This window comes from Oncorhynchus masou, chromosome 18, assembly GCF_036934945.1.
Source record: "Oncorhynchus masou masou isolate Uvic2021 chromosome 18, UVic_Omas_1.1, whole genome shotgun sequence".
NCBI lineage: Eukaryota > Metazoa > Chordata > Actinopteri > Salmoniformes > Salmonidae > Oncorhynchus > Oncorhynchus masou.
In genome coordinates, this window is record NC_088229.1 from 32,225,236 (window position 1) to 32,250,785 (window position 25,550).

The 25,550-nt window shown below is 41.3% G+C and overlaps 4 protein-coding genes and 1 long non-coding RNA gene across 9 annotated transcripts in view; 3 read left to right on the forward strand and 2 right to left on the reverse strand.

The window, feature by feature from the left end:
• Positions 1-4,865: 4,865 nt before the first annotated feature.
• LOC135504421 (troponin C, skeletal muscle) lies at positions 4,866-7,795 on the forward strand. Its single transcript, XM_064923018.1, has 6 exons — positions 4,866-4,962; positions 5,715-5,766; positions 5,865-6,008; positions 6,241-6,355; positions 6,466-6,602; positions 7,236-7,795. The coding sequence occupies exons 1-6, from the start codon at positions 4,960-4,962 to the stop codon at positions 7,265-7,267; spliced, it is 483 nt and encodes a 160-aa protein (XP_064779090.1). The 5' UTR covers positions 4,866-4,959; the 3' UTR covers positions 7,268-7,795.
• A 2,435-nt stretch (positions 7,796-10,230) lies between these two features.
• taf13 (TATA-box binding protein associated factor 13) lies at positions 10,231-11,826 on the reverse strand. The gene has a single exon (XM_064923019.1). It carries the CDS (start codon positions 11,545-11,547, stop codon positions 11,173-11,175), a length of 375 nt encoding a protein of 124 aa, XP_064779091.1. The 5' UTR covers positions 11,548-11,826; the 3' UTR covers positions 10,231-11,172.
• A 56-nt stretch (positions 11,827-11,882) lies between these two features.
• slc35c2 (solute carrier family 35 member C2) lies at positions 11,883-21,199 on the forward strand. Of its 2 annotated transcripts, none has more exons than XM_064923016.1 (10): positions 11,883-12,318; positions 12,796-12,979; positions 13,109-13,259; positions 15,270-15,333; positions 16,979-17,051; positions 18,533-18,701; positions 18,889-18,972; positions 19,086-19,261; positions 19,450-19,579; positions 19,796-21,199. In XM_064923016.1, the coding sequence occupies exons 2-10, from the start codon at positions 12,869-12,871 to the stop codon at positions 19,933-19,935; spliced, it is 1,098 nt and encodes a 365-aa protein (XP_064779088.1). In that variant the 5' UTR covers positions 11,883-12,318; positions 12,796-12,868; the 3' UTR covers positions 19,936-21,199. The 2 variants fall into 2 exon arrangements, with proteins under 2 accessions (XP_064779088.1, XP_064779089.1); XM_064923017.1 differs by having other exon boundaries at positions 11,883-12,106.
• LOC135504423 (uncharacterized) lies at positions 14,194-20,593 on the reverse strand. Its single transcript, XR_010450128.1, has 3 exons — positions 20,517-20,593; positions 18,542-18,679; positions 14,194-15,181 (listed from the first exon to the last, which is right to left on the reverse strand). It is a non-coding gene; the product is annotated as an uncharacterized LOC135504423 (long non-coding RNA).
• A 1,031-nt stretch (positions 21,200-22,230) lies between the features above and the next one.
• Positions 22,231-25,550, forward strand: part of LOC135504419 (collagen alpha-1(XX) chain) — a 31,872-nt gene continuing 28,552 nt past the window's right edge. The window contains exons 1-2 of one of the 4 annotated variants that reach the window (XM_064923012.1): positions 22,232-22,380; positions 22,681-22,730. The gene's annotated coding sequence lies outside the window, so the exon portion shown is untranslated. Of the gene's footprint in view, positions 22,381-22,680; positions 22,731-25,550 lie in introns of all 4 variants that reach the window. The other 3 variants (XM_064923014.1, XM_064923015.1, XM_064923011.1) reach the window with 3 other exon arrangements.

Sequence of the window (25,550 nt, forward strand, 5' to 3'; positions counted from 1 at the left end):
AGGAATACCAAAAGGTATCTAGTGGATGGCCTGTCAAACGACCTGCCTCATTATGAACCTTTTGTGACGACCCTCCCACTCCGTCTGCTGTATTCTGTTTGTTCTTGTTTCCTTATTAGGATGCCGGTGGGCGGAGTTGGGGAGGGTCGTCAGCTACATGGGAAACACCTGGGCCAGGTGTGTCCCAGGATAAATAGACCTCTTCCACATTCATGGAGGAGACTCTCTCCATGCAGACACCATTGTAGATTGTGTTGTGGTTCTTGGTGGTCTTTTGTTTGTTTGCATTGGCACCTTTCAACACCCTGCATTATCACATTCATGCATGCAAAACACTCACTTACATTACTGATTACACACACCATTGTATATTTTCCTTAGTTGCTTTAGTTAATAAATATATATTTTGTTACTCCTTATCTCCACGTTGTCTCCCTTTGTTACGGGCTTTGAGCCGGTTCGTGACACTTTGATGACAATTAGCTTAATTTACCTTTTAGTTCAGGAAAAATACAGCAGCTGTGTTACATTTTTCTAATTTATCTAAATTGAAATGGCGATGGTGAGAAGTTTAATGGCCACCACTGGAAAGCCAGTCAATGACGAGGAATGTACCGAGCTAATGAAAAACGCCGACCTTAACAAAGACAACAGGATTGATTTGGATGGTAAGACACACACGTACTCATACACAGGCTCAATTTTCTCCAATGGAAATAACATTCACATTAATGTATGTGCTTATGAAACAGAAACTGGTAGATGACTAATGGTCAATAATAACAAACTTTGACTAGTGATTGGTTTGGAATTAACGGGCAAATTTGGGCACGCAGTCTGTGGGTAAATAATTTGACTGGAAACATACTGACACACACACACAGAGACTATTGTTGACATATTATATTGAAGATTTAATCATGTTATAGCACAAACAAGCAGGCACAAACAAGCAGGTGCACTATGGTAATGTGTGTAGGCAAGTTTATTGGTATTAATTATTATTAATGAACACAGGTCATGACTAAACTCAACTCCAACTGTTCTGGGTTTCTCTACTACTAATATTCAAAAGAGAATACAGTGTTGAGGTCTGGGATCACATCGAGACATAACATATCCAATCATAAACATGAAAATGCTGATCAGACATTCATCCTCTGGTGACTGGACACATACAGGGTTATGGGGAAGTTACTATATATTATTGGGTTGTGGTTCCCAAGTGGTGCAGCGGTCGAAGGCACTGCATCTCAGTGCAAGAGGTGTCATTACAGTCCCTGGTTCAAATCCAGGCTGTATTACATCCAGCTGTGATTGGGAGTCCCATAGGATGGTGCACAATTGGCCCAGTGTCGTATGGGCTGGGTATGCTGACATTGTAAATAAGAATGTGTTCTTAACTGTCTTGCCTAGTTAAATAAAAGTTAAATTAAAAAATTATATTTCAAAAAAATGTATGATACAGTGGGTGCTTTGCAATTGCTGGGAAAGGGATAAGGGATTGGCTTAAGTGGGAGAGGATCAAATTAACCATTTTTTCTGTGTTCCAGAATTGCTGAAAATTAACAACATTCCTTTGTGACCCTTTCCATTTGCCACTTCTGCTTGAAGAAAATAACTATGTTTCTAAATAAAAAATGAAATACATACCCTCTTGAGTCTTGCCAATTACAAACAGCAAAGAGTACCCAAAAACACTACAGGAGAGTGAAAAGGGCGTTTGATAAAAGACAATACATGGAGGTTCTTCACCCTATCCTAGACACTGACCTTTTCAGTCATGTTGACTCTGTGGCTATACATATCTGTCCAACCCTTATAAGACGAAGGCTCTTCCCCTCCCTGCCACCGAACACTTCCCACCCAGCTGCCCCCTTACACCTGCTCCCTCAAGAAATGCTACACCCCTCCCACTGTGTCTCTCCCCTTGCCCTTCTTGCTGTGACAACCCTTTGCAGAGTGCTTTCAAAATAAACCTACTTTCATCTTTAATGTATGTTTGTATGTTTTAATGTATGTTTCCAACGCCTTGTCATGTTGTTAGAGTAGACTGGATCATTGTCTATAATTTATCTGTTGATCTGTGTGTTCTGTCTTCTGTCACGTTCAGTTTTGGTTTTACCTTGAAAATGTGCCTAAACAGGCCCTTTGCCAAACATAATGTGACCCCATCACTCTAATGACTGCCTCGGCTGGTTCACTAACTACTTCTCAGATAGAGTTCAGTGTGTTAAATTGGAGAGCCTTTTGTCCAAGCCTCTGGCAGTCTTTATGGGGGTGCCACAGGGTTAAATTCTCGGGCCGACTCTTTTCTCTGTCTATATCAATGATGTTGCTCTGTACGCAGACGAAACCATTCTGTATACATCTGGCCCTTCTTTGGACACTGTGTTAATAAACCTACAAACAAGCTTCAATGCCAAACAACACTCCTTCCGTGGCCTCCAACTGCTCTTAAACGCTAGTAAAACTAAATGCATGCTCTTCAACAGATCGCTGCCCGCACCCGCCCGCCCGCCGAGCATCACTCCTCTGGACGGTTCTGACTTAGAATATGTGGACAACAATAAATACCTAGGTGTCTGGCTAGACTGTAAACTCTACTTCCAGACTCATATTAAGCATCTCCAATCCAAAATTAAATCTAGAATCGGCTTCCTATTTCGCAAAAAAGCCTCCTTCACTCATGCTGCCAAACATACCCTTGTAAAACTGACTATCCTGCTGATCCTTGACTTCTGCAACGTCATTTACAAATTAGCCTCCAACACTCTGCTCAACAAATTGCATGCAGTCTATCACAGTGCAATCCATTTTGTCACCAAAGCCCCATATACTACCCACCATTGCGACTTGTTTGCTCTTGTTGGCTGGTCCTCGATACATATTCGTCGCCAAACCCACTGGCTCCAGGTCATGTATAATTCTTTGCTCGGTAAAGCTCCTCCTTATCTCAGCTCACTGGTCACCATAGCAACACCCACCGATAGCACACGCTCCAGCAGGTATATTTCACTGGTCATCCCCAAAGCCAACACTTCTTTGGCCGCCTTTCCTTCCAGTTCTCTGCTGCCAGTGACTGGAACAAATTGCAAAAATCACTAACTTCAAGCATCGGCTGTCAGAACAGCTTATCGATCGCTGCAGCTGTACACAGCCCATCTGTAAATAGCCCATCCAACCAACTACCTACCACATCCCCATATATTTTTTTTCTGCTCTTTTGCACACCAGTATTTCTACTTGCACATCCTCATCTGCACATCTATCACTCCAGTGTTAATTGCTAAATTGTAATTATTTCGCCACTATGGCCTATTTATTGCCTTACCTCCCTACTTTATTTGCACACACTGTATACAGATTTTTTTGTGTGTTATTGACTGTATGTTTATTTATCCCATGTGGAACTCTGTGTTGTTGTTTTGCTTTATGATGGCCAGGTCGCAGTTATAAATGAGAACTTGTTCTCAACTGGCCTACCTGGTTAAATAAAATAAAACAAATAAATAAATAAAACATTCCACTTTGTGAAAGAGAAATAGATGTCCAATACGAGGTAAAGGAGCATGCAAAGTCAAAAAAAGAAAGAAGGACCAAAATAAAGACAGTAGGCACAGAAAACTTTCAAAGGCCTCTAACTGAGTATATAATGCAACATGCGATAGCAATGATCTTCTCATCACTTGATGGATGTCATCCATGATAATCCAAAAAAGAGCCCTCAGCACTCAACAGCAACAAGAATGCTCTGACACCGTCTCCATGAAGAGGTCCCGAGGATGCAAATACCAGATCAGTACAGTAAGATGCCCTCCCCTAGGGCTCTGACAACGCTGCCAGATGCAACAGCTTATCTTGAAGGCGTCTGGAATAAAAACCTAGAGTTTTTAAATGTGTAGCTAGTAGCACCTAACCAAATCCTTCTAGTGGAAGATATCCTCCGCTCACTGAGTATATAGCCCTCAACCCCCCCACCACTAACAACATGACATCCCCTTCTACCTCGAGTAACTGCTCATCATAACATTCCCATATCCCACCCCTCCTCCTCCCTATCCAACCCCAGGAAACACAGGAAACTTCCACCATACAAGGAGAGTCATGTCTTGAGTGGATGGCCTGTTAATTGGATATGATACTGTGATTAAAGGCGGGCTCCCCGTACAACCAAACATCATCTGCTATTCAGGGCACAGCCAGCTTCCAGCTCTGCAAGCACTTTTCCACAGGGTTAGGGTTTCACACCCAGAATGAAACACCATCCCACAGCCACAATCCACTCTGGGCCCAACCTTCTTTATCAGCAATACAGAGGCCTACCTTTAGTTTACAGTATGAAAACTGTCAATCCCCATATTTGCTTTAACTCACAAGTGCATGCTTGAAGATCAACTACATGTTGTTTTAGAAATGACGTTTCAGAATGGACTATTTTCAGATATTGCTTAAAAGGGCTGGCTTTGTTCCCTTCTGGAAATGTGTAAAAGAAGATGTAATGTTGTTACTTTGAGAGTGGGACCAGAGAGACCAGAATTTGTTTAGGTAGATGAGCAAAAACATTGTCTGACAGGGAATAACAAGACCTACTGTTACATGCAGGTACCTTAAACCTGCTGCACTTACAATCACAAGACAAATGTTGCCTTTCAATAGTGACATGTACCTGAAAACGTTCTTATAGCTACGTTTACCCCATCAATTAAATGTTTGCAGCTTCAAGGCCATCACTGTCCACTCCAGATTTTGATTGGCTTTTGGGGGCTTCAGAACACTGCAAGTTCAAGATTCTAAATCTGTAGTCCTGTGATCACCCGGGGGTGTGTCTTAAGTGACCCGTTTAAAGTGTGTCTGAACTCTCATTTGAGGTTTAATCTTTCTGAAGGGGTGCACACGGATTGACCACTCCTTTGGGATTTATTTCTGTGGGTATTTGGGGAAAGCTCATTCGCAACCATGGTAAGACCAATCATTTGAACACACAATTACATGAATAAAAGCATAGTAAAAAGTGAGTTTGTATAGGGTTACATTTACAAGTTACATTTGGATGGGCAATTAAGATGATTAATTAGCCTAATTTGGAAATCATTTTTTGGACCATCATTTTGACATCAGTTTTATTGTCTCTTGCAGTCATGTTTACTATTTCATAAAGTGTAAGGTATACAACGATTAAAACAGCAGTCATTTCCTGAGACCATGATTATCAGGATCTCATCTTGATGAATACAAATCACCAACTTGTTTAATTAACCAAATAATATTGAGTGTTTATAGCAGTATTTCTGGAGCATGACTTTAGGGAAGTGATGCATGTTCCGCAGGCTAGATAGGCTATGGGTTTATGGGTGCTTATTGAGTAGATACCGAGTATCAGACTGTCACACAACCTAAAAGGTCCGGGAGCAAGGCTGTCCGGGTGCGGATTGTGTTAAGGCGACAAATTCCTTCGGGAATGTATATCCGTATGGCCATATACAGGGGGGTAATGTGTTGAGCCTTAAATAGCATGGCACATTTGTCAGTATGCCTATAGGCTAAGGCTAACCCTTTTGTGGGGATACCTTTGTGAATGTCAATACGACAAAAATACACTCATCTGATAACATCACTGTTGCCCCACCAAAAAAAATATAGATATAATTGACCATTTGAGAAATTGTCACCAATACTATGACCTGACAAATGTGGCGCTGTTTTTCCTCTAGACTGATGCACAACAGGAGGCCCGCTCATTCTTGAGCGAGGAGATGCTTAACGGTGAGTCGGTCCATCGCAAAACCATGTTGCCGTTAACGAATAACTGTCAGGTCTAATGAATACAATAATTAGTGTCCCGATACGTATCATCATTCCAGAATTCAAGGCTGCCTTCGACATGTTCGACACCGACGGTGGCGGCGATATCAGCACCAAGGAGTTGGGTCAGGTCATGAGGATGTTGGGCCAGAACCCGACAAGAGAGGAGTTGGATGAAATCATTGAGGAGGTCGATGAGGATGGTGAGCAACGGCCTAGTCTAAAATATACTATATATTAACCTACATTAATGTATGTAAGCTATTTGGTTTAAATTGCCCGTGTGAAGTTTGGCGCGTAATTAGGCTACTTTTGGGTAACTTATGCCCATGTTATGCTCAGGTAACCTGAGCATGATTACATACCTCTTCATATTGTTGTACTTACCTGTTATTTTCGAGCTTGATGCATAATCGATCGGAAACTTCACCTTAGGCAGCGGCACCATCGACTTCGAGGAGTTCTTGGTCATGATGGTGAGGCTCTTAAAGGAGGACCAGGCCGGAAAGTCTGAGGAAGAGTTGGCGGAATGTTTCCGTGTGTTCGACAAGTATGTCACCTGTTTTAGCGGTTACGTTTTACAGTTTACCTTGTGTACAATTACAGTCAGCGTTCATATGTCGACAGGTTGTTAAACTCCAATGTGTGTTGCTTACGCAGGAATGCCGACGGCTACATCGACAGAGAAGAGTTTGCCATCATCATCCGCAGCACAGGCGAGCAAATCTCAGAGGAGGAGATTGATGAGCTGCTGAAGGATGGAGACAAGAACGCTGATGGCATGCTGGACTTTGATGGTATGACAAAGCCACCATGCCTTTGATAATAATAATGGTGATGCTGATTGGACAATTAGCCAACATATTGACCAGCATTTTAATTTTTATTTATTTACTTTATTTAAACTTTATTTAACCAGGTAGGCTAGTTGAGAACAAGTTCTCATTTACAACTGCGACCTGGCCAAGATAAAGCAAGCAGTTCGACACATACAACAACACAGAGTTACACATGGAATAAACAAAACATACAGTCAATAACACAATAGAAAAAAAGTATCTATACAGTGTGTGCAAATGAGGTAAGATAAGGGAAGTAAGGCAATAAAATAGGCCATAGTGGCGAGTTAATTACGATATAGCAATTAAACACTGGAGTGATAGATGTGCAGAAGATGAATGTGCAAGTAGAGATACTGGGGTGCAAAGGAGCAAAATAAATAAATAAATACAGTATGGGGATGAGGTAGTTGGACGGGCTATTTACAGGTGGGCTATGTACAGATGCAATGATCTGTGAGCTTCTCTGACACCTGGTGCTTGAAGTTAGATAATGTGTTAGATAATGAATGTTTGGCCTGTTATTGACCATGAATTACATCACCGTGATTTAAATGATAATTTTCACAATGGTTTGTCACTCTTTTTCAGAATTCCTCAAGATGATGGAAAATGTGCAGTAAAAGAGAGACTCAAGGACATTCCTCCTCCCTTTGACCCCCTGCTGACCTATCCTGATCCTCTTTTGACCCACTGCAATTCTCCCTCACTCTTCGCCCCTTACTGGTCCATTGCCTATGTTCGTCCACCTCGATTAAACTAAACCTCTTCAACAGACAGGCACCTGGTGGGGGTAACCAGGGCTTTTGAGCCCTTCTTGTGTGTGATTATGATGCCCCATTGATGCCAAGCTGCTGCTGTTCCCCCAAATCTGGAGGGAAAAGCCAGGATGTGAAATTCACTGTAACATCACATAATGGGTCAGTGGATCACTTACCACCTTAACACCCTCAAGCTGGGAGTTCAGTCTAGATGTAGTCTAGATGGGCAGCTTGTGATAGCTGCTTAGACCAAGGCCAACTTGTTGCCACTTCACTGTAATAACAAACTAAGATAATAAATGAATAAACACATGCTCACTGGTAGTTGGTCTGACATAATTATGGTCTGTACGCTATTTTCTTGAATAAAATAAAAAAATATTTTATGTATATATATTTTTCTATTTTTCTTTGACCCACACAGCCATAAGGCATAACAGATTAGACAGCAGTAAAGCTAGATCAGGCATATTTACTTATGGCAAAACAGAAATTAAAAAACTAATATTATGAAATGATATGCCACCCGGAACCTCCTGCCAAGTTTAAATTCTTCATCATTATACAAACTGAACTTCAGGTAATCCCTATGAAAATAGATTACTGATACAGAGGGTTAAGGAACAAAGGACAAACATCAACATTTTCTCTACGTCAAATTCATCATTTCCAGCACAATCCCAACATCGGCACGTGAAAATGATCTGTTTCAATGTAAAGATAAAGATACAGTAAGTTTCCAATGACATCATCGGCCAATTAGTAGGCAATGCCTACTCAAAATTGGTTAAAAGCACACCGATAATGTCATTGTAAAGACTTACTCTGCCTTCAGAAAGTATTCACATCCCTTGACTTTTTCCACGTGTTGTTATGTTCCAACCTGAATTTAAAATGGACTAATGACTATGTAGATTTTTTTTGTCACTGCCTACACACAGTACCCTATAATGTCAATGTGGAATTATGTTTTTAGAAATGTTTACAAATGAATTAAAAACGAAAAGCTTGAGTCAATAAATATTCAAACCCTTTGTTAAGGCTAGCCTAAATAAGTTCAGGAGAAAAATGTGCTTAACAACACATAAGTTGCATGGACTCACTCTGTGTGTAATAAGTGTTTAACATGATTTTTGAATGACTACATTTCTGTACCTCACACACACAATTATCTGTTTAGTAGTACATTTAAAACACATATTCAACCAACGCCTGGCAAAGGACACCAACAGTTGAAGTCGGAAGTTTACATACACTTAGGTTGGCGTTATTAAAACTCATTTTTCAACCACTCCACAAATTTATTGTTAACAAACTATAGTTTTGGCAAGTCGGTTAGGACATCTGCTTTGTGCATGACACAAGTAATTTTTCCAACAATTGTTTACAGACAGATTATTTCACTTATAATTCATTGTATCACAATTCCAGTGGGTCAGAAGTTTACATACACTAAGTGTATGGAAAATTACAGAAAATGATGTCATGGCTTTAGAGTCAATTGGAGGTGTAACTGTGGATGTATTTCAAGGCCGACCTTCAAACTCAGTGCCTCTTTGCTTGACATCATGGGAAAATCAAAAGAAATCAGCCAAGACCTCAGAAAAAAATTGTAAACCTCCACAAGTCTGGTTGATACTGTTCCATAGGTAAACCATAATGACCATTGTTATGTTTGGAGGGAAAAGGGGAGGCTTGTTAGCTGAAGAACACCATCCCAACCGTGAAGCACGGGGGTGGCAGCATCATGTTGTGGGGGTGCTTTGCTGCAGGAGGGACTGGTGCAATTCACAAAATAGATGGCATCATGAGAACGGAAAATTACGTGGATATATTGAAGCAACATCTCAAGACATCAGTCACGAAGTTAAAGCTTGGTTGCAAATAGGTCTTCCAAATGGACAATGACCCCAAGAATACTTCCAAAGTTGAAGCAAAATGGCTTAAGGACAACAAAGTCAAGGTATTGGAGTGGTCATCACAAAGCCCTGACCTCAACCCTATAGGAAATATGTGAGCTGAACTGAAAAAGTGTGTGCGAGCAAGGAGGACATCAAACATGACTCAGTTACACAAGCTCTGTCAGGAAGAATGGGCCAAAATTCACCCAACTTTTTGTGGGAAGCTTGTGGAAGGCTTCCCAAAACGTCTGAGCCAAGTTAAACAATTTAAAGGCAATGCTACCAAATACTAATTGAGTGTATGTAAACTTCTGACCCACTGGGAATGTGATGAAAGAAATAAAAGTTGAAATAAATCACTCTACTATTATTCTGACATTTCACGTTATTAAAATAAAGTGGTGATCCTAACTGACCTAAGACGGGGAATTTTTACTAGGAATAAATGTCAGGAATTGTGAAACTGAGTTTAAATATCTTTGCCTGAAATATATGTAAACTTCTGACTTCAACTGTACGTGGAATAAGCCAATGAGTATGAATATTTACTTTCCTCTTTTTTAATACAAAACATTGAAACGCACCATTTTTCCATATGTTGATGTTGGGTTGGTGCTGGAGATGAATATGACGTTGGAAAATGTTGAAATGTACCTTTAAGGCTCGCACACATAACACCTAATTTAGATCCAGCGTTCATCTTCCAATCATTCAGCACGCTGTGTTTTAAGGACCACCCACTGTAGATGTCTGACTGCCAACATTTCACATGTAAATTCAGTGCACACTCGGTTCGCAAATTAGGTTCAGATGTGCTAAGTACTCTCAGCGAGCAAACCCTAGGTGTCCGAGCCCTTAGTCCTGCGGAAATAATTAAAGTAAAATTCAGAGGGTTTTATTCCATGCACAATAAGGTCCATCTACAGAAGTTGTGCGTTCATTTGCACAAATTAAACAAAACATTTTATTCAAGTTTTGAAGCTATATCCATTGACTCAAGGTGTAGAAATCAAATCAATTTGTATTGGTCACATATATTTGTTTAGTAGATGTTATTGCAAGTGTAGCGAAAATGAAACGTTTCAGGAAAGAGAACACATCCATGGATTAATATAGAAAGTCTCATTTGAACTCCCCTCTGGGCCCATGTCCTGAAATCTCACAGTAAAGGATGGATGAAAGTGTCATGGATTGGGAGTTACTTTATTCATAAATGTCCATTCCACCATTGTGTCACTATACTTACTGATAAGGACAACAGGACAACAATTCTCACCTAATAGACATTTCCTCACAGGACCTAATGATTGATACTGCAGTGTGATGTCCTTCTGTGGATACAGCACAGTATACGATAAATACACACATCTAATACTAGAAAGTAGTTGTATGTTAATGGGGCGGCAGGTAGCCTTGTGGATAGAGCATTAGGCCAGTAACCTAAAGGTTGCTTACATTTACATTACATTTAAGTCATTTAGCAGACGCTCTTATCCAGAGCGACTTACAAATTGGTTGATCGAATCCAAGCTGACAAGGTAAAAATCTGTCGTTCTGCCCCTAGTCCTAGGCCGTCATTGTAAATAAGAATTTGTTATTAACTGACTTGCCTAGTTAAATAAAAATAGAAAGATGTCTGTAGAAGGCATAAGCATTTCACATGAGCACAAACATATCTGTAGTCAAAAGTTGGTGGTCAATGAACACTATCTCTATGTTCACATCTGCAACAACTTTAAATCCTTAAAAAAAACATGTCCAATGATCAAAGCAGAATAAAAATCTTGGACAATGTGAAAGAGAAGTTTAAAAAGGGGAAAGGCGGCGTGTATTTGCAGTGAAGGCCAAATCCCTCTATCAAAGGCCCTAAGAGCCATAGTTCGCTTCATCAAAGGCCTTGCGGGCTCTCTTCAGCTCCTCGTTCATCGTCAAGAGGTCTTTCACTCGGGCAAACTTCCTTGGATCTTTCCGGATAAGGAAAACAATGTCCTCCACCTGGACACGGCCCTGGCGTCCGATGGACATGGCTTTGTGTGTCATCTCCGTGACGAACTCGATCACAAGGTCCTCCAGGATGTCCACCGACTCGGTGTAGGGATTCTGGTCATCTCCAAATCCATACATCATACACCGAAGTTCTTTTGAGAACAGTCTTTTCCTTTTGCCGTGGTTCCCATCGGCTCCACCCGCCCCGTCATCCAAATCCTCGTCAAAACCAGCTTCGTCTTCCTCCTCCGCCATCCTCACAGACCCAAAGGTGTACGAGAGCTAACAATTGTAGCTAACGCTAGCTGGCTATGGGATTATCTAGCTCGTTACAAAGCCCAGTGTGTCCAACGATATTTCGCAAACCATGCAGGTTAGATGCAATTGGAGCCCTGACCGGTTATTTTTTGTTGCGTTGTGGCGGCTTTTTGACTTTATATATCAATTACAAAAACAAGAGGGTCACGACAGCAACTCCTCAACCAAATGGTCAATTTCTTATTCGCTGCAGTTGCCGGAAGTAGCTACAGCAACAGGCTACGTTGTTTTGCTTGGAAAAACAAAAATACTGCCACCTAGCTGCAGTGCTGTAGTCGGGCGCACTTGATTCAGGTCAGCCATCGGACCGGGTAGGCAGAGTGATCCATTACATTGGACCAAGGTCTACATTTCACCAAGCACCGACGCGCGTCAGGGAAGCAAAATCAAGTGCATCGCTTGTCTGGCTGTGCTCAGTCCACGTAGAGCCTGCGGGTTGTACTGATGAATCGATGCCATGGCCCGTGTGTAGAGTGGACTAACTGGCAACAACAAAGTAACGTTACTGTAATTTGGAAAGCAAAACAATGTTCAATTACTCTGTACAGCCATGTGTTTATATGCATCGCTTGATAGCTAAGCTAGCTCGCCAACGTTACGGTATTTAGACGCAGCTTTGTATAGCAGTTAACAGGACCGGTCACACTTTGCTTAGCTAACGTTAGTTAGCTAGCTAGTTTACCTGCTTTCGCCGCTGTTCGTCAGCAGGTGAGTTCAGCCAGACAGTAGCGTGAGTTTTAAAATTTCATAAGATATCTGGTTCAGCTAACAAGCTAACTGTCTACCCCAGTGGCTTGCCCGTTCATATTTTGTGCTTTGTTAGCCATGCCATATGGCTCAGGTTTATGTTTTCCAGTGCCTTCATCAGCAGCAACAATGCATCTATTTAGCTTGGCAACATAGGCTTATCTGAGATTATAGCTACAATGTTAATTATGAAAAAAATCTTGATGTTCATGTACAGTATCCCCACAACACACTGCGTCAGTGCTAACATGCAGCTGGTTACTGTATTCGCTGTACAACATACAGTATGCTCATTACTCACTAATAAGACTGGTCAAACAGATTCCTCAACGCAGTCACATGCTCAGCCAGCAGCAAATTATATCAGTTATTTTGTCTTTGATTATAGTGCCAACTTATCCCATCTTTCTCGCTCTTCCCTCTTCTCTCCCTTCCCAGGTTTCAGCACATTGTTCCTGTTTGAAGACGGTGCCTCTGCAGTAGTTCCTGAGGGGAAGGGTGAAGCATCACCATGGCTTGCCCTGTCCAGTTCCTATGCCGGGCTGTCCGCACTGTGGGCCTGGTCCTCGTTTACTATGTCTTCTCCATCGGCATCACCTTTTATAACAAGTGGCTGATGAAGGTCAGTCTGAGGCTGGCTCACACTCCTCATGCGACATAACATTGTGTACTTGGTATGTTTGCTTTGCATGCAGTGCCATGTAGTTTAACTCACTGTCACTGTTCCCACCCCTTTCCCTCTTTCTCTCAGGGCTTCCACTACCCACTGTTCATGACGCTGCTCCACCTCACCATAATATTCTGTCTCTCTACTCTGACACGCTCGGCCATGCAATGCTGGACAGGGAAGCCTCGGGTCATGTTGAACTGGACAGACTACCTCACAAAGGTTGCCCCAGTCGGTGAGTGCATATATTAGAGGAATGTATGCCAAACAGTTTGTTGTATGTGACACGATATAATCAACATGGACTTCAGTCTGCATAATAAAAGGCATAGTCCATCTGTGTGATAAGATACCACTTTCTACTTTTCTCTCTACTAATCTTGGTTGGAACTACTTAAATACATCTTAAAGGGGCAATCGACAGTTGAAAATGTAACAGTGGTCACACCTGCCACCTATTTGGTAAATAACTGAGGGATGGGGTTGGAGAAATGTATCCACTCTCAAATTCATAGACTGAGCTATGGATGGAAGGACTGACCATCCATGAGATCAGAATTATAGTTTTAACCATGTTTTCAGCCTATACAGTGTTTGTTTACATTTGAGTCATTTTGCAAATGCTCTTCTCCAGAGGGACTTACAGTTAGTGCATTCATCTTAAGACAGCTAGGTGGGACAACCACATAGCACAGGCATAGAAAGTAAGTCAAGTAGTACAAGTGCTGGTTCAGTTCTTTTTTTCTTATTTTTTTTGTGTGTGGGTCAAGGTGAGGAGGAGGATTATTTAAGATACTGTTTGAAGAGGTAGGGTTTCAGATGTTTTTGGAAGATGGGCAGGGACTCTGCTGTCTTAGCTTCAGGGGGAAGCTGGTTCCAACATTGGGTGCCAGGACAGAGAAGAGCTTGGACTGGGCTGAGCGGGTGTAATTGTAAACGAAAACTGTATAGCCTGAAGAAAACCTGGTTAAAACTATAATTTTGATATCATGGATGGTCAGCTGCCATCCCGTAGGGGTGGGAGGGCCAAGAGACCTGAGGTGGCAGAACGGAGTGCTCGGGTTCAAGTGTAGGGTTTGAGCCTAAAGGTAGGGAGGGGCAGTTCCTCTTGCTGTTCCATAGGTAAGCACCATGGCCTTGTAGTGGATACAAACAAAGGTGTAAAACAATCATAAACTTTATTTGGGGTTTTGAGGGGTATACTACAAAGCAGGATCAATGAGTTAGCCATCTAACTTGCCTAAATATAGATGTGCTGAAAATGTGCATGGCCCCTCATCGACTCAACAACCGAAACGCATATCTAAGTTTAGATTTCATAATGAACCAGAAAATCAAGTTATTTCTGGTTATTAATTAAAGTTGGCTGACTAACTAATTGATCCTGCTTTGTACACTGAAGAAACATGGAACAATTTAAAATATTTTATTGAGTTACAGTTCATATAAGGAAATCAGTCAATTGATGGGTGGGCCTTGGAGGGCCAATCAGAATCATAATGAGTTTTTCCCCACAAAAGGGCTTTATTACAGACAAAAATACTCCTCAATTTCATCAGCTGTCCGGGTGGCTGGTTGCAGACGATCCCACAGGTGAAGAAGCCGAATGTGAAGGTCCTGGGCTGGTGTGGTGACACTTGGTCTGCGGTTGTGAGGCTGGTTGGACGTACTGCCAAATTCTCTAAAATGATGTTGAAGGCGGCTTATCGTAGAGAAAGTATGATTGAGTTATCTGGCAACCAGCTCAGGTGGACATTCCTGCAGTCAGCATGCCAATTGTATGCTCCCTCAAAACTTGAGACATCGGTTGCATTGTGTTGTGTCACAAAACTGCACATTTTAGAGTGGTCTTTTATTGTCCCCAGCACAAGGTGCACCTGTGTAATGATCATGCTGTTTAATCAGCTTCTTGATATGCCACACCTGGCAGGTGGAAGAATTATCTTGGCAAATGAGAAATGTACACTAACAGGGATGTAAACAAATTTGGGCTCGAAATAATATTTTGTGCATGTGGAACATTTCTGGGAATTTTGATTTCAGCTCATGAAACATGGGACCAACACTTTACATGTTGCATTTATATTGTTGTACAGTATATTACACCCCTCTGATGGGGTACAGCAGTTGAACTAATCTCACGAGGCATTCACCTTCCTGTCAGTAAGAAAGAAACCCTTTGTTAGTAGGAATAAAACAGTGTGCCATGATATGATCAACAGTCCTAAAAAGCTGTCTCTTTCAGCCATTGCAACAGCGCTGGACATTGGACTCTCCAATTGGAGCTTCCTCTTCATCACCATCAGCTTGTAAGTGTGTGTGTGTGTGTGTGTGTGTGTGTGTGTGTGTGTGTGTGTGTGTGTGTGTGTGTGTGTGTGTGTGTGTGTGTGTGTGTGTGTGTGTGTGTGTGTGTGTGTGTGTGTGTGTGTGTTTGTTTACTACAGTGCCTTCAGAAACTATTCACACCCCTTTACTTTTTCTGCATTTTGTTTCAGCTTGAATCTAAAATGGAATATATTTAGATTTTTGTGTCATTGGCCTACAATACACACAATTCCCCATAAGGTCACAGTGGAATTATGTTTTTAGAAATGTTTAAAATTAATAAAAAATGTTTTGAGTCAATAAGTATTCAACCACTTTGTTATGTCATGCCTAAATAAGTTCAGGAGTAAAAATGTGCTTAACAAGTGACATAATAAATTTAATGGACTCTGTGCAATAATAGGGTTTAACATAATTTTTTTTAATGACTACTTCATCTCTGTACCCCACACACACACAATTATCTGTAAGGTCCCTCATTCGAGCAGTGAATTTCAAACTCAGCTTCAACCACAAAGACCAGGGAGGTATTCCAATGCCTCACAAAAAGTACACCTATTGGGAGATTGGAAGAGCAACAAAAATAGACATCAAATATCCCTTTGAGCATGAAGGGTCAATCCACACAGTCACTAAAAAGAAACAATGTCCTTCCTAACTCAGTTGCTGGAGAGGAAGGAAACCCCTCAGGGATTTCACCATGAGGCAAATATGGACTTTAAAACAGAGTTGAACAACATTGTAGTTACTCCACAATACTAACCTAATTGACAGAGTGTAAAGAAGTCATGCAAAGAAATTAACTATATGTCCTGAATACAAAGAATTATATTGGGGGCAAACACAACACATTACTGAGTACATCTATTCATATGTTCAAGCATGGTGGTGGCTACATCATGTTATGGGTATGCTTATCATCGGCAAGAACTATGAAGTTGTTTAGGATAAAAAGAAACGGAATAGAGCTAAGCACAGGAAAAAATCCTGTAGGAAAACCTGACTCAGTCTGCTTTCCACCAGACACTGGGAGACAAATTCACCTTTCAGCAAGACAATAACCTAAAACACATGGCTAAATATATACTGGAGTTACTTACTAATATGACATTGAATGTTCCTGAGTGGCCTAGTTACAGTTTTGACTTAAATCGACTTGAACATTTATGGCAAGACTTGAAAATGGCTGTTTAGCAATGATCAACAACCAACTTGACAGAGCTTGAAGAATTCTAAAAATAATAATATGCAAATAATGTACAATCCAGGTGTGCAAAGCTCCTAGAGACATACCCAGAAAAAATCACAGCTGTATTCGCTGCCAAAGGTGGTTCTAACATGTATTAACTCAGGGTTATAAATACTTATGTAAATTAGATTTTTGTATCTAATTTTCAATACATTTTGAAAAATGTCTTAAAACATATTTTCTCTTTGTCATTATGTGGTATTGTGTGTAGATTGGTGAGCAGTTTTATTGAATACATTTTTTAATTTGGGCTGTAACACAACCAAATGTAGAATAAATCAAGGGTTATGAATACTTCCTGAAGGCACTGTATGTATCTTCCTAACTTTGATCATCAATGTTCTGAATGGCATTAGAATGTCTTTGTATGTTTCCTCCAGGTACACAATGACCAAGTCTTCTGCAGTGCTCTTCATCCTCTTCTTCTCATTGGTTTTTAAACTAGAGCATCCGGTAAGTCAATTTCACTTGAGATGGGGTAACTGTTGCTGTTTCTTCTTGGTCATTGTTTATCCAGTAGTATTTATGGGTGTTGCATGACAGAAAATTGCATTTAAAATTCACTCTTTGTTCGTACTACATGTTTGAAAGACAGTGTTCCTGTGTTCGCAGAGACCACATTCACAGTAAACGCTGCATATGTCGGTTCAATCGGAAATTACTTTTAAATGGTGCATTGTCAAAATCGGCGATCAAATCCTGGCTTTTATAATAAAATGATGCTGAACTTTGAAGAAAATAAGTACAATGTTCTGTATTTATGTTAAAAGTAGAACAACCATTAAATGTAATCACAGCCATTAAATGTAACTTTTTTAAAGTCACCGTTGGCTTGGTTGAATCTGTTTGAAATTCATTGCTCGACTGAGGGACCATACAATTATCTGTATGTGTGGGGTACAGAGATGAGGTAGTCATTTATGTTAAGCACTAGTGTTGCACACAGAGTGAGTCTATGTAAGTTATTATGTGACTTGTTAAGCACATTTTTACTCTTGAGCGTATTTAGACTTGCCATAACAAAGCGGTTGAATTGTTATTGAATCAAGACATTTCAACCTTTCATTTTTCTTTAATTTGTAAAAATGTAGAAAAACATTATTGCACTTTTACATTATGGAGTATTGTGTGTAGGCCAGTGACAAAACATTTAACTTTAATCCATTTTAAATTCAGGCTGGAATACAACCAAATGTGGAAAAAGTCAAGGGGTGTGAATAGTTTCTCAAGGCACTGTATATGGTCATTTTTAGATATACAGGGTAAAGCATCAAAGATTCCATTATGGCTCAGCTCAGGTGCATACATACATCATAGAAATATACATAATTTACACCACACACACGCTCAGACAGATCTGGCTCAAGAGTCCCAGCTCATGAGCTCCATCAGCAGCAATTTTTAATTTAGAATGGAAAATGAATGTGTTTATGCAACAAATGTTTGTGCGTTGTATCACATCGAACCACATCGGTTCATTCCTCGAATCCAACTCGAATCGCACCGAATCGTTTTCAACTAAAACGTACACTATCGGCCATTCTCATTGAAGGCTTTCTTACCACACCCCCTCACAAATTACACTCTGTGTAATATCTGGATCATTCATTACTACAAAGGCAAGACTTGCCTAATTGAAGTCTCTGCGGTTGCAATCTTCCCACCAAGACACTGACTTTCCAATGTTCTAACGAGCTATAGGATTCAGTGAATGGATTCACTTTTCATGCATAGGAGGAGGTTCCATTCCCTTCAGGTGTATCTAACTGTATATGCACTTTGTGAAATGTGTGTGTATTTTATATTTATTTATGGTTGTGTACTCTGGTTCCATGCCCTTGATGTGTATGATGTGAGAAGATGAGGAAGTGCATAATGTATGCATGTGGACGAAAGGCTTCTGTTCTGACCCCCAAGTTACTCTGTTTTTACAGAACCCATACCTGATCGTGGTGGTCCTTCTGATAGCCAGCGGCCTGTTCATGTTCACCTTCAAGTCGACCCAGTTCAACCTGAAGGGCTTCATCATGGTACTGCTGGCATCGTTCATCGGTGGGATCCGGTGGACCCTCACGCAAGTCCTGATGCAGAAAGCAGAGCTGGGTCAGTAAACACCTAGTCTCAGATATCCCAAACCGGGAAACAGTGGATGTTGGAACATGGTTAATGTGGGAGGCAACACTTCTGCCTAGGGAGACTAGTTATTGTGTTGTTGTTTGGACTTGTCCTTTTATTCCCTGATGAGGCATTCAGCCCAGTAACCCCACTCTTCCACATTCCACTCCCACAGGGCTCCAGAACCCAATAGACACCATGTACCATCTACAGCCGCTCATGTTCATGGGACTCTTCCCGCTCTTCCTCTTCAACGAAGGTTAGACTTTTCTATGCTTCTCTCTAACTTGTTTGTGATAGTCAATGCCTGTCAGTCTGGGCATGACATAAGTGCCTCTATCTGTGTGTCAGTACTTCTGATTCTGTCTGCAGGGCTGAGCCTAAGTACCTCAGAGAAGCTGTTCCGTGTGAATGAGCTCTCTCCCCTGCTCTACACTCTGGTCATGCTGAGTATAGGCGGATCACTGGCCTTTGGCCTGGGCTTCTCTGAGTTCTTGCTTGTCTCAAAGACCTCCAGTCTCACTTTATCCATAGCAGGGATCTTTAAGGTAAGGAGGATAACACAGTATATCACAAGTTACCCTTTCTGTATCCCTTCAGCTCCCTCACTTGAAGTTGCTTCCTTTTGCACCATGTCTCCCGCTGTCACAAGCACTCCTTGTTTCACCTCCCCTACACTCTTTATTCAAGGTGTGTTTTTCATCTCCCCCTAACAAACCCTCCCTGCCCCCACTAGGAGGCGTGTACTCTGCTGCTGGCAGCAGGCCTGATGGGGGACAGGATGAGTGGACTCAACTTGATGGGTTTCGCTGTCTGTGTTTCTGGCATCTCCCTGCATGTGGGGCTGAAGACCTACTATTCCAAAAGTAAGTTCATACCATTACTATATGTGGTACCCTACACTGTAAAATGAAAGCAAATTGTTGTCAGTCTATCCCTGGTGTAGTCGGTATATTAGGGATGTTGTAATTGCTTGTTAATCAAGCCAGCGCTGCTGAAGGTACCGAGGCTAATGAAAAGGTATTTCACCAAGCTGTCCATCATATCCAGTAATTTGGTGTCCTTTTTCTAATGTACTCCAGGTAAAATTCACTCGTTGAGACAGCTGCCCGTTAAAAACAGCCAAGACCTGGAAGTACCACTATTATGTCATAAGGACGACGAGGGGGAGGAGACAGCTGATGATGATGATGATGATAAAGAGCAGGAGATTCTACTCTGAATCAAACAAGATGGCTGACTGACGGTCTTGTTCCAGAGAGACAAAGAAAAGGGATCACTGCCTCGACCTCCCTTTCCAACCAAAGTGCCAGAGTTGAGGAGCAACCTGAGGTTGAGAGGAGATTCTGAAACACTTGGAGGACAAATGGAATTAAATAAAAAAGTGTATTTATTGCAACGTGTTTTGGCTTTTGGCCTTCTTCAGAGAGGCCACAGAGGAACAGAAAGGAAGGCTTCCAACCCTCTACAGACAACATTCTCTTCAGCATTTGTCCAAAATCGCTGAGCATTTCCGACAGTAACACGGACCGGACACCCTAAACTTTATCAAATACATTTACTGTTGCCTTTTCTGGGCCTTCAGTGATGTGAAAGAAAAGTGTTTACCTTATAATGTGAAATGACCAAACCATATGTGCCATTATAATGATAAATGTTTCTAGAAATGGGGGACCACTTGCCTAAACATCAGACTGTTACCATGGTTACTCCATGATTGTCAGTCTGACCAAAGTTGCCCTAAAAAAATAAACAATATTCTCTATAAGCCAAAATGTTGAATAAAATTATATTTACACATACTTTACTGCTTGTACGTGCTGTTGGTCCTTCTGGCGGTAGGTGGAGATAGGGTATCCACAGCAAAGTGTTGTTTACCTGACTTTTTGCGGTGCCAGTAGGTTCTGTCGCTTGTATTTTCAATCTCTTGACTCAATTGCACGTGCTGCACAATATGTAAACAATAGCTGTTTGCCATTCGGTGTGTGGTTTTGCTCGGCCATATTGGGCAAGTGTTCGTCACGTGCGAATTGCATCAGTATTGAAAATAAAAACAGGAAATACAGACCACTGTACTAAAGGCTGTGTTGATAATACTTCCCTGTGGATATTTTATATTCAACTACATCTGACATACGGACAACATTTTCTGAAATGCTCACCCTCCATGTTAGAGACAAGTGTGTTAATATTCCATTTTAGTAATTTAGCAGACACATCCATAGCGACTCACAGTTGAGAGCACACATTTGTCAATACCTTTTCATACTGGTCCCCCATGGGAATTGAACCCTCAACCCTGTTGTTGCAAGTGCCATGCTCTACCAACTGAGCTACACATGACTCCACATTGTCAAATGCTAATTAAATTTGATTGAGTTAAAACAATTAGGTTGTCATTTGTTTATATTGAATTGGGTAAGCACAGAGCTTTTGTTGCTGCTACTATGTACTGTATGTTCTTAAATAAAACATTTGCACAATTATTCAGAGCTGTATGCATCATTTCTTCACCGAGGTCTTTCAAATAGCTGTACCCTGTTTGTTATGTGGTCCTCACCTGCTGGCCGACCATATAATCAGATTTAACATGATGTGCACTGCCAGGCCTTCAGCTGCCTCTATTAGATTTTCTCATTTGGAATCTCATTTCATGAGGAGAGAGCTCCCTCTCATCAATCTGATTGAGTTGACTTAACTTATAAAACCTGTGGTCATGTGAGCACAATTCACTGGGAAGACAGAGATGGGACCTGTCACTGAGTTTGGAAATGTGGTAACACTGACAACAGGGACGGACTGGGATCAGCAATCGGCCCATGCATTTCTATAACAACGGCCCATTATTATCCTTGAGGCTCACATACCGGCCCAATTTTTTTTCTCGAGGCTCCCATTATCAGCCAAATAATTTTCTTTCAGTGCAAAATCCCCAATTTAGACAGCCACAGAGCAAAAGATGGACCCGCTCATCTGGCATTTGTCTGAACTGCCCTATGGCTAGTCCATCTCTGACTGACAAGGATATGTGGGAAAACTGTCATCATGGTTTATAGCCAGAGTAGACCATGAATGATAATGTTTACAACCTTTTATCTTTACATTCACTTTTGCATTTGCCATTTACTGTTTTCATTCGGTGTTGGGTTTTGGTCCAGTAAATGTTTATTTTGTGTAAGAACCCTTATTCAGTCTTATTCAGAAAGCAACACTTTTTGACATTACTTTCTCGCCTTTCATATACTGTATTAATAACCTACCAGTTGCCACATTTTCTCCGAGGTCGCATGCACCCCAGCTTCAGCACGTATACTCAGTTCAAAGGAAACAAATCATTAAATAATGTCGATATTCTATTAAAGATGATTCTTATGTGCTAAGTGATGAGAGAATTTGACTAGGCATGTTATGTCAAACATGAAAGTAAGGGCAGATCTCCTGGTAATTTATACTTCTCTGAAACAGTGCAGCCCGCCCATGTTAGGGTGTAGGAGGGCTGCCTGTCGTGAAGAGCTATCATATTTCATTCCCAACGCTAGAAGATAGTGCTTGATGGGGGAGCAAAGCAGTGCAAGCGGAAGTTCTGCCTGTTGACATCCTCACCTTTGGAATGCAAAAGTCTCATCTCGCGCTGAAGGAATAACCTGGACGTAACTTGCGACCCCAGGTAGGCTGATTTGCTCTGTAACATGTTACATTGTAGGCCTAATCTAGTTTATATTAGCCTACATGATATAGTAGGTGAGTCACAGAACTTGCTTCGCAGTCGCGCCTGGTTTGCTATCTCTCACTCGCGTACGGCAGATAGACTGAAACAAAGATGTAGCTCAGCCCCAACATCGCTTATCGGTTCTATTTTGAGAGGAGCGTGAAACTCGGGATGTATTTCAATGGCGGGGGTGGAGTGATAAATCTCAGCAATATTGTATTGCCGTGATGAATCACCTTGTAGTTTCTCCCACTCCAGGCTTATAGGAAGCGACCCCATCCACCTGCGAGGTCAACTGAAGTAGGCACGTATGTATGGAATTAATTAACAAAGAAATCAGATGGGCAAATAATTATATTGGGGTTGTGGTTGACATGCCTGCTGCAGAACCAGAGAGATCCGGGTTCGAGTCCCGGTCGCGCTACCTAACCCCAGTTTGCAACACCGCTGTCAGAAGTGGGGGCATGTCAGAGGTGCCTGTAGATATGTGAAAGGGCATTAAACAAAGTTGCAGCTCGGAGACCTGCTTCCCAAAGGAGGGTCAGCATGTTTGACTTGAAACCAGAGAGCTGTATATGGGGCTCAGGGCCTGACAATAGTCACCAAAAGCTGTTTTGTGAGAGGCCAAGAAGCAAACACTGGCAGTATAACACCTTATTTCTAGTATAGACCATTATTTTTCTCTTTCTGGTATGCGCAGGAGAACAGTTTTCATTGCATAACCATAGACCTACTTTGTTCTGTCCCGTGTCTGACAGACAAGAAGTATGGAAGAAATATGACAGAATCGTCGATTGATTTGCCCTCTACCCCGGTGTGACGAAACATAAAGTTTTACAACAATCAGGCAAGCAGCTACATGTCAAGGCCCTCTGGCTGGAAATGATGAGTGTACTGGACACATATATAGGAAAATAGTTGCCATATGTAAGCTAGGCCTTTGTCTTCTGCAGAAGAGGGTAAAATAATATTACTGAATATCTAGACATTTAAAAATGGTTGTTGAACACAGTTTTTCATGTGGACTGGTGCCCATTGCATGCCTCAACATGCACCCAACAGTTTCCTGATACACACACAGCTGTCCTCTCAGTTTAGTGTCTCTTCATGTTATCAGCCTCACATCACTGCATGTTTTGATGCTGGTGACCCAGCGCTGATGCCCCTCCCCGTCTCCTACCTCAGTCAGACAGACACCTGCAGTATAATGGGTTTTAGAGTGGTGTCTGTCTGTGTAATTAGACCATTCAAATTAGAGGGCTGTCCTAATGGCGGGCAGACAGTATTTAATTATCTGTACTGGCCTCGGTGTCAGTGGGACTCAGCATTTTCAATGTTCTCATGGGAACAGCGAGGGACACTTGGGGCAGTGTTGGTCCTGGTATTAAGGATGATTGTCATTGGCCAGCCAAATGACTGCGGTCACCATAATAACCTTTCGAATAGCATTTAAAAAAATATATATATATTTATATATGCAGAACCAGTCAAAAGTTTGGACACATCTACTCATTCAAGGGTTTTGTAGAAATGTATTTATTTATTTTATTTAACTAGGCAAGTCAGTTAAGAACAAATTCTTATTTACAATGACGGCCTACCAAAAGGCAAAAAGGCTCCTGCGGGGACGGGTGCTGGGATAAAAGAAAATGTGTGTGTGTGTGTGTGTGTGTGTGTGTGTGTATGCATGTACAGTTGAAGTCGGAAGATTACATACACCTTAGCCAAATACATTTAAACTCAGTTTTTCACAATTCCTGACATTTAATCCCAGTAAACGATCCCTGTTTTAGGTCAGTTAGGATCACCACTTTATTTTAAGATTGTGAAATGTCAGAATTATAGTAGAGAGAATGATTTATTTCAGCTTTTATTTCTTTCATCACATTCCCAGTGGGTCAGAAGTTTACATACATGCAATTAGCATTTGGTAGCATTGCCTTTTAAATTGTTTAACTGGGTTCAAATGTTTCGGGTAGCCTTCCACAAGCTTCCCACAATAAGTTGAGTGAACTTTGGCCCATTCCTCCTGACAGAGCTTGTGTAACTGAGTCAGGTTTGTAGGCCTTCTTGCTCTCACATGCTTTTTCAGTTCTGCCCACAAATTTTCTATAGGATTGAGGTCAGGGCTTTGTGATGGCCACTCCAATACCTTGACATTGTTGTCCTTAAGCCATTTTGCCACAAATTTGGAAGTATGCTTGGGGTCATTGTCCATTTGGAAGACCCATTTGCGACCAAGCTTTAACTTCCTGACTGATGTCTGGAGATGTTGCTTCAATATATACACATAATTTTCCTTTCTTATGATGCTATCTATTTTGTGAAGTGCACCAATCCCTCCTGCAGCAAAGCACCCCCACAACATGATTCTGCCACCCCAGCGCTTCACGGTTGGGATGATGTTCTTCGGCTTACAAGCCTCCCTCTTTTTCTTCCAAACATAACAATGGTCATTATGGCCAAAAGGTTCTATTTTTGTTTCATCAGACCAGAGGATATTTTTCCAAAAATACATCACGCAAAGCATCCACAACTGTCAGTACGAGTGTCCATGATTGAGTCTTTCAATGATGAGATTGAGAACTGTCCAGCTTGAGTGTTTGTTGCAGCTCGTTCCATTATACTAGTGAAATGGGTTGCAAAGGGTCGGAAACTTTAAGGGAAAATTTCCAGAAGTTATGCTTGGGAATTTTTCTTAAATTCATCAAAAATGTTAGCTTATAACAGTGAACCTTTTTTTTGTGGGATACGCATAAGGCAATTCTAGGTCTTGTGGCATATTTTGGTTAATCTTTCCCCAATTCAATGGAATTGCAACCCTCTGCATGCACAATGCATTCTTCCATCACATGTACAGCTGACTCAAGATCTTGCACACTAATGAGATGCTATTGAGCCCACACTATCACACTGTCTGAGCCAAGGACTACATGCTTTCTGGTAAGTTTTGATTACAATACTGGGTAGGGTGAATACATTTTATATTACATACATGATTTTCTTGTTAACTAGTAAATAGTAGCCTACAGCAAAGTGTGTTTAAATTATTTTTAACTTGTTAACAACTTCTGCTAGTTTGTTTTTGCTACCATGTGGGTTTTAGCTTGCTTGAGCCTGCTAACTGA

Bases quoted from the DNA above. Each gene is read 5' to 3' on its own strand.
- taf13 (XM_064923019.1), bottom strand. From the start codon at position 11,547: ATGGCGGAGGAGGAAGACGAAGCTGGTTTTGACGAGGATTTGGATGAC.
- slc35c2 (XM_064923016.1), top strand. From the start codon at position 12,869: ATGGCTTGCCCTGTCCAGTTCCTATGCCGGGCTGTCCGCACTGTGGGC. The intron at 18,973-19,085 runs GTTAGACTTTTC...TTCTGTCTGCAG, and splicing joins GCTCTTCCTCTTCAACGAAG to GGCTGAGCCTAAGTACCTCA. The intron at 19,262-19,449 runs GTAAGGAGGATA...TGCCCCCACTAG, and splicing joins CCATAGCAGGGATCTTTAAG to GAGGCGTGTACTCTGCTGCT.
- LOC135504421 (XM_064923018.1), top strand. The intron at 6,356-6,465 runs GTATGTCACCTG...TTGCTTACGCAG, and splicing joins TGTTTCCGTGTGTTCGACAA to GAATGCCGACGGCTACATCG. The intron at 6,603-7,235 runs GTATGACAAAGC...ACTCTTTTTCAG, and splicing joins TGGCATGCTGGACTTTGATG to AATTCCTCAAGATGATGGAA.